Consider the following 9,344-nt stretch of genomic DNA (forward strand, 5'->3'; position numbering starts at 1 on the left):
GTTAAAAAACAAATAGCCTGGCATGCTACAAACTAGGAATATTTTTGTCTCTGGCTTCCAGAAGTACTTGAAGGATAAAGTCTCCACTATGCATCACAGGTCTCCCTCTTCATGTCATAAAGCAAGACCAATGACAATTTTAAGTAGTAGAAAATTTAACTAAAACATTTATCTGTGGTGTTTACTTGTGTCCTGACTGTGCACGGATCATCTTTACAATGTGCTAAACTCAGACAAAACAAGAAAACCACCTTAAAGTAACTTTCACACAACCTTTATCAGTATTTCAGAATGGAACAAAGTTTAAAATATTTTGTAATTAAAATATTTTAGAAATAAAGGCCAGAAAATAATTTTTGTTTTACTTTATGTGGTATTTCTTATAGCATTTCAGTCAAATACAAGAACCTGTATTCAGAAAACAGGAGTGGTGGACGGCAGCTTGAGAGAAGATCTCCCAAAAACGTAAACCAATATGTATACAAGTACACATGTACTATGAATAAGCTAGAAACAACAGGAACTTTTGCTGGATGAGGTCATTTTTTTTAATAAATTAGTGGCCTGATTTTTTTTAAATGCTCTTAAAGAACAAATGTTACAGGAGCATCAGATTACGGAAAAAAATGTCAACAGAAAAATGATTAACAGAATAAGCGTCTAATGATTTTTTCAATTAGAACCATTCTGGTAATCAAAGGTACAGATTTGTTTGAATAGCATTTGTTCAACAAATGAAGCTAAACAAATACAGAAATCACTTCAGCAAACACTTCAAATTCTCACAAACCAATTAATTTGTTCCACCATAAAAAAATCAAGTATCCAAGTGTTGAAAATGAAATGTAAATTATGAGATTTTGTGGGAAACAAACATACACATTATATACTCCTTTTTACCTGTAATATGTTAACAGATGTTGCCTGTTTCTACTGCCATAGGTGCTGAGTAGAAACCATTCAGCTACACGACCTAAGTACAGAAGCACAGCCATGGTATGTTGGAAGGGGGAAAGCTCTTGTGCTATTCCCAAAGTAGAGTTACAATCCTAAAAGCTGTACAGAGCAAAGAACAAGAAAAGGCAGACAGAACAGAAGTGAATCTGAATGGCACCACTTTTTGACACATTACCCAATAAAATAGGATGTTCAAAAAGTTCCATGAAGCACTGACGGTGGTTATTGAGATTTAGACATGGCTAAAAATGAAGAGAATCACTCACTGAGCTTTGTTGTTTGCCACTGGTCTAGAAGCTCCGAGTTCAGAAGTTGGAATACCAACTCTTCTACTATGAGGCAGTGTAGCCAAGACAGCATAAAATGAAAAGGAAGGTCAGTTTTCAGGAAGCTTAAGAATGAGCAGAACAACTGCCAGTTTTGTTATTTAACAGTACCGGAACCCATACAGACAGTTTGATACCTGTGTCTTCCTCCTCCCATAACCTTAAAAAGGAAATAGTGGGTGTGGAAAAAATGGACAGATGTAGGTGCCTCTTTATGTAGAAACAAAGGGATTTTTTAAAAACAATCCTCAGGTTTCTCAGTCTAAATGTAGGAATAAATTAGGCATGCCATAACTTGACACTATGGAAAATATTAATAATCAGCATTAATCTAGTATTAAAGAGTGTTAAAAATGAATAGGTCTGAACTCCAGTGTTTACTCAGTTCTTACAAATAACAATGTTATCATATACTGCAGATTTTTCCTGAACTGTTAACGTTACAATGTAAAGAAACCCATAACATTTAAATAGCATCTCAATGACTCAATGTTTTGTAACCAAATGAAGACACCAATGATACAACCTTGGAGCATTTTGTGGTGCACAGCCTGCTCTCAAAACAGGGCACATGTCAACAGCCTTAAGGAAGAAAAAAAAATGTTTACAATCACCCAGTAACAGGAGGGTGTAGGGAAAGACATCTTCCATCTCTGCCATTGTTATTTACTGCACTCCAACCAATAATTTAACCAAGAAGGTCCAGTTGAACAATCTAAATTGAAAATACATAATCAAAGCATAAATGAACCATTTCAATAAAATAAAGTCATAAAATTTATAAATTGCTTCTCTGGAATAATCTGTAGTATTTCCACTAGATGTACGCATCTGATAAAATGTGAAAATAACAGACTGCTCAACAATACCACTTTAAGTGAAAATGACAGAGTGATCATTTATGAAATGATTAACCATAATTTGAATGCAAAATTAAAATTAATATTGATCTACCGGTCATTGAGACTCAGCCAGGTCTATCATGTATTTGCTCAGAGTATCACAAACATAGGCCAAACCAACTATTGATTACAATAGACAGAAAACCATTACCTTAAAAAATGATTAGCCATGATATGTGTTAAAACCTTTAACTTATATTTAAACTTTATCACAAGCCAGGCGCAGTAATACAAACAAGATGAGGAGAACCACACATTGTATAAATTAACGTATGTACAGTCATATGAAAAAGTTTGGGAACCCCTCTTAATACTTTGGATTTTTGTTTATCATTGGCTGAGCTTTCAAAGTAGCAACTTCCTTTTAATATATGACATGCTTTATGGAAACAGTAGTATTTCAGCAGTGACATTAAGTTTATTGGATTAACATAAAATATGCAATATGCATCATAACAAAATTGGACAGGTGCATAAATCTGGGCACCCCAACAGAGATATGACATCAATACTTAGTTGAGCATCCTTTTGCAAATATAACAGCCTCTAGATGCTGTCCTTCTATAGCGTTTGATGAGTGTCTGGATTCTGGATGGAGGTATTTCTGACCATTCTAACATACAAAATCTCTCCAGTTCAGTTAAATTTGATGGTTGCCAAGCATGGACAGCCTGCTTCAAATCATCCCATAGATTTTCGATGATATTCAAGTCAGGGGACTGTGACGGCCATTCCAGAACATTGTACTTCTCACTTTGCATGATTGCCTTTGTAGATTTCGAACTGTGTTTTGGGTCATTGTCTTGTTGGAATATCCAACCCCTGTAACACTTCAACTTTGTGACTAATGCTTGAACATTATCCTGAAGAATTTGTTGATACTGGGTTGAATTCATCTGACCCTCGACTTTAACAAGGGACCCTGTACCTGAACTAGCCACAGCATGATGGAACCTCCACCAAATTTGACAGTAGGTAGCTGGTGTTTTTCTTGGAATGCGGTGTTCTTCTTCTGCCATGCAAAGCACTTCTTGTTATGACCAAATAACTCAATTTGTGTCTCATCAGTGCAAAGCGCTTTGTTCCAAAATGAATCTGGCTTGTCTAAATGAGCATTTGCATACAACAAGCGACTCTGTTTGTGGCATGAGCGCAGAAAGGGCTTCTTTCTCATCACCCTGCCATACAGATGTTCTTTGTGTAAATTACACTGAATTGTAATGATGTACAGATACACCATCTGCAGCAAGATGTTCTTGCAGGTCTTTGGAGGTGATCTGTGGGTTCTCTGTAACCATTCTCACAATCCTGCGCATATGCTGCTCCTGTATTTTTCTTGGCCTGCCAGACCTGCTGAGTTTAACAGCAACTGTGCCTGTGGCCTTCCATTTCCTGATTCCATTCCTTACAGTTGAAACTGACAGTTTAAACCTCTGAGAGAGCTTTTTGTAGCCTTCCCCTAAACCATGAGACTGAACAATCTTTGTTTTCAGATCTTTTGAGAGTTGCTTTGAGGATCCCATGCGGTCACTCTTCAGAGGAGAGTCAAAGGTAAGGAAGCACAACTTGCAATTGACCGCCTTAAATACCTTTTCTCGTGATTGTCTATGAAGTTCAAGGCTTAACTAGCTAATCCAACCAATTTGGTGTTGTAAGTAATCAGCATTGAGCAGTGGCATGCATTCAAATCAGCATAATTACAAAGGGACCCACATTTTTGCACAGCCAGTTTTTCGCATTTGATTTAATTTCATACAACTAAATACTGCGTCACTAAAAATCCTTGTTTGTAAAACACCGCAGTACTCAGATATTCCTAGGAAATGAATGACATACCACTGTTATCTTTTTTTGTTAAAGTAGAGTTAATTATTATGCAGGCTGAGAGGGGTTCCCAAACTTTCTCATATGACTGTATTTACTAAAGAGGCCACTACATAAACTCAATTAGCACTAACTACCCCTATGATGGCCAAACATTAAAATAACACTATCAAACACACTTAATTCAATCCAGGATGACAGGGGCCTAGGGATTATCCTTGCTACATCAGACATACGGTGGGTACCAACCTTAACAGTCTTCAGGGACCCTTTCTCTCACCCACACTAAGATGCATGACTTTGTGGGAGCTGGAAAAAAACAGAGGACCTACAGGAACTCCCACACAGACATGGAAAGAAAACATAAAACACCCGGGAGTGCTCTGTGACACCCTGTGTGGTTCAAGCACTTAATAAAACCATTCCATACCATTTACTAAGCCCACTTAATCATGATATTAAATACATTACTTCAGCAACAACATAACTCTGAATATAAAAAGAAAATAAATAGGGCAATACACTACATTACATGCTACTTACGGATCATGAGTAATAGCACAAGAAAGTACACAAACAGGCATGGTATAAGAATGAGCAAGGTACAGTATACTGTTAGTACAGTATAGTTATGGGCGGGGTATTGAGTAATAAAGTATAGTTACACTATTGCAACATAGATAACCACTGTGTAATTACAGTGCAATCACTGAAAAGGATGGACATCAAATAAACTGTTGCTGAAACAGGCTTTATTTTAGTAGGTTCATGATCATACAATTGCATTTAAATTAATTCAGAAAAAATTCCATAAGTAATAAGAACAGTGCAAAGACTACACATAACGTCCTTAACCCCAACACAAATATCATTGCACAAATGAATGAAAACAGATCAAAACCTGTCTAATTACATGTCCTTCTTCATTGAAAAACTTTTCTTATTAACTTAACCTCAATGTAACTTTCATTCTGATGCCCAAAACCAGTTGCATACACATTTAAGTAGAGCTTCAAAAATATTTAAATTAATACAGTGGCTGTCACACCTAAAACAATCAAATAACTTGCATCATATTAACATCTTGAGCACAGTATAAAGAATATATTTACCAAAACATATTCAACTTGCAACACCACTGAATTTTTTTTTTTTTTGTAAAAAATATTAATGCTTTGAAATCTTTTAGGTTTTTTTTTTTTTTGTCCGGCACCACTTCACTCACTTGTATGAAAACACTCCCACATACAATATATCATTTGACTGGTCTCTATGTCTAGTTATGCAAGACTTCCAAGCTTTTTTTGGGTCCCCCACCACCATTTTTGGCCCTCTACAGCCAAAAAAATATTTTTATAGTCAATGTTTGGGCCATATGTTATGTAATTTATGAAATTACACTCTTATGAGAAAGAGTAAACTAGTAAGTGTCTTCAACAAAAATGATAAAACGACATATAATTTTGCATGCCACATCAATTGACCCTAGGGATTCACCCCTATAATGGGATATGAGGGGTCAAAGTCACTTTTTTTCACAAAGCTTCAAAAAAAAATGGGGATCAGGAATATAGGCATGTGGAGTGCCATTTTATGCTATTTTGAGGTTGTTAATCATGAATATGATATTTTTATGTGCGATTCTTTACCAATGATCCCAGCCCTCTTAGAGGGTATCATTTTAGACTACTTTAAGGTCAGTGATTACAAATATGTTATTTTTGATTTTTAATTCATTACTAGGAATCTACCCTTTATGGACTTCTATTAGAGGGTAAAAAATTACAAATGTTTATTACAGACAAGACTATTTAGTCTCTACACATTTAAACTGAAGCACACATTTCATTTATTTCAAATACTGGATACAACTGTTCTTGTTTATTATGTATTTCTACCTCATGAAGTTAAATTATGACAGTTCTTATTTACACCCCAAATTAGGGTGGCTTATGTTAATTCAGACTATTTCACATTTTATTTTACTTTAAAGGCAAACCTATTGTAGTAATTTAATAAAGGCATAAAATGTAATCTATGCAACTTTGACAGAGTTTAGCTGTTATGACTGCTGCACTCAATTTATTTATTTTAATTTTAAAGGTTAAAAATTAAAATAAATGAAGAGAACTCGGGACTGACTTTTTTTTTTTTTACACTCAGCATCCTAAATGTTTATCCTAAATCTTGCGAACCTCTAAGTGGAGGTTTGGCTATAGTTAGTATTGGCTTTACAAGCTTTGAAAATTAGTGAAGTTAAACAGTTGGAATGGAACAGGACACACAAAGCCTAATCAAATCTTAAAACTTTCAAGTGCAAACTGTCCATAAAATTTCTTAAAAATCATTACACTTATTCGAGAATTAGTGTGCAGAAGAGTTTTGACAATTAGTTAGATACATCGTACGGAAACACTGAAATGCACAATAAAAAAATGGGATAACCCCTATCCTGTACGTACATGAAAATTTCTCATACATACGGGATACTTTTATGTATGTATAAGATGTTTTCACGTATGTACGGGATACCCGAAGCACCCTGTTGAAATTTTTTTAGTCTAACTTTATCCGCTGCACGTATATGAAACTATCTTATACGGACGCAAAAGCATCTTGCACATACATAAAAGTATCCCGTGCATCCAAGATACTTTTACGTATGTGAAAGATAAGGGTTATCCCATATTTTTTTTAATTGTGCAGTTCGGAGCTTCTGTAACATCTTTCTATAAAAGCACAAAACTTTTTTGAAATATCAAAGTTCATTCTTCTGCTAAAAACAAGAAGTTGATTTTTATTTTTATTAAAATAATACTTCATCCATATATGAAAAATGGAAATATTAAACATGGCATGAAAAGAAAAAGCAGTCAGTTAAAGTCACTATCTGTGCCAAATTAACTGTCAAATTTTGTGCTTGGAAGTCTGATGTATAACTTAATTGCAGGTCAAACGACAACTCTCAATAGGTCAGGTATAAGCAGGAGTATGCACTGCATTGGGAATCCAGGGATCAGTTCCTGAGTGTTGAGCTTGTGTGCTGCCAGAATGGACTGCAGTCTTCCACTGCCTTGAATTGGATTAATGTGGGTACACAAATGGATAGTTGAATAAATGAAACATAAAATTAATGGGAACTATAAATGAAAACTTCAGGGCTAGATTTCTAAAAGGCACAGGAAATGTGTATGGAAGACGAAAGAAAAATACTGATGAGGCAATCTAAGTATTTCTTATACTGTAAGTACTAAAGGATAGATTATTTCAGCAATAGTCTGCTGATGTATCTGTTACTGGGAAAAAAAAAAAATCACACCACACATATACTAATTTGCTGCTTACTAAAAGGTGCAATAGGTTTGTATAACAATACTGTATTCTCAAACTTTCATAATCTAATTGGTGGAGAGGTCACTGGGATATGAAGCCTATACTTGCTGTAGTGGGCACAAAGCAGGATATATTTAATAATTATACTGTGCAGTTTAAAATCAAGTAACGACTTGTTGCTTTTAAAAGTAAATAAATTGTTCCTCATCATATTAGACAATACATTTTTAGAGCCAAACGGAGACTATATATCTAAAACAAACGATGCAAAGTTGATGAGCGAATACTGCCAAGAATTTCCAACAAATCTAGAAATAAACAAAAAGAACCTTTACAGATAGCGAAAACAGTGCGGCTAAATCCAGATTAGTTATCTGTGTTCCCTCTACCACTTGAACTTATCATGGAAAGAAAGATACACTCAAAAAGTTTAAGAAATATAAACTGGCATTATACTGATCCATCTTCCAAACTCCCACTCTATTACATGGCTATGGGGTAAAGGTGCTTGTCCCAGCATAAATAAGATCGGATCATCGCATTTCAAAGTACACTCAACACGGGAATAAAAACAGAGGGATTAAGTGAAAACGCAATTTCCTTGTGTTGTAACACGGCTTGCTACTAACTAGTAATGTGATTAACTACAATGGAAACTTAAGTCAATTTTCGAAAGTCAAAGTTACAATTCTCCTGTAAAATAGGGAGAGGAGTTGTACAGTACAACAATTTCATCTGTCAAGTTCATGGCATTGCAATCTCACTGTTTCGCACGTGAGAGGAAAGCCTTCAGTTTCCTTCGAAGATGCGCTGCCCAAACTTCATAATTTTAACAAAATCCACATATTGCAGATTTACACACTTAGCAATCACGCACACCTCCTTCCCGTAGGTCTTTAATACCGATCACATTTCAGCATAAAAGTTTTAACAACCCTGATAGAATTTCAGCTCTTTCACTGTCAGAAGTAACATTTTAATCTTCATCAGCAGCTGGTCACGCTGTTCACAGCCACACCCAGGTAAATTAAACGTAACAGGCGAGGGCAGCCTTCCATCTGCAATCGGACAGCCTCGTGCACATCAAGCATACGCCTTTAATTACTATATTCCCATATAGTATGCGGGACAGAAAGGTTGGGAGACAAAAGTGTTGCCAGCGACGTGAATATTGTAAAAATGTTAAACCAGCAGTTTATTGAAACAAGTCCTGCGAAGCGCAAACCATCCCACTGACAGTATCCAGCATTTCTAACGACATAAGTATAAAGACATTAACTGCTTGCCTCACCTTTTCGTCTGAAGAACAGTACGAGTGTTGCTGATACAGATGGTTCTTCACACAGCCATTCATCCCCGGTTTCACCCCGTTAGAAGTACGACAACAACCATTACCGTTCACCGGTTTCTTCACCGGTCCTTCTGTCATATTTAATACCATGAAAACAATTAAAAAAAAAAGTGTATAGAGATCCTTCTGTGATAGGGGGTTTCTTAGATTTATTAAACGCGAATGTGTACTTCAGAGCCCGTTCCTAATGTTTCCCCCCCCACCAAAAAAAAAAAAACAGGAAACCCGCTACACCGAACAACTTGCGCGTAGAATCCCGGAAATACCCGCCCCTAGAAACTCAGAATAGCCAATCCGATCCCTGAGTTCACCCACTACCGGCACAGGAGCTTCAGTTTCACAAGGAAGGCGGTGTCTGGTGGGCGCGTCAGCCTGTAGAAGGCGAGGCCGTCGATGACGTCACACGTGACTACTTTAACCTTCCCAAAGTGGGCAAAACCATTCCAGTCTGGATTATTTACCAAAACTCGTGTTCTTTTCACAACTTTGAAGTTTAACAGTTCTACATACTGCTGGATCGCTTAGGGCAGATTTGTTTGCCAATCACTTTTCGTAATGTGTTTAAGCATCGGAATCGTTATTGGCGTCGTAATGAGCTGTCTTTCTGTAAACATAAATGCGAGCTGGTGTGATTGAAGGTTTATTTTTCGG

General features: G+C 36.2%; 1 protein-coding gene across 1 annotated transcript in view; it reads right to left on the minus strand.

The window, feature by feature from the left end:
• Positions 1–8,921, minus strand: part of sptlc2a (serine palmitoyltransferase, long chain base subunit 2a) — a 96,219-nt gene extending 87,298 nt beyond the window's left edge. Inside the window, exon 1 of the mRNA XM_028821235.2 lies at positions 8,634–8,921. Within this exon, the coding sequence (XP_028677068.1) occupies positions 8,634–8,783 (150 nt within the window). The 5' untranslated portion in view covers positions 8,784–8,921. The remainder of the gene's footprint in view (positions 1–8,633) is intronic.
• Between the last annotated feature and the right edge of the window lie 423 nt (positions 8,922–9,344).

Source organism: Erpetoichthys calabaricus, chromosome 16 (assembly GCF_900747795.2).
Source record: "Erpetoichthys calabaricus chromosome 16, fErpCal1.3, whole genome shotgun sequence".
NCBI classification, from domain to species: Eukaryota; Metazoa; Chordata; class Cladistia; order Polypteriformes; family Polypteridae; genus Erpetoichthys; species Erpetoichthys calabaricus.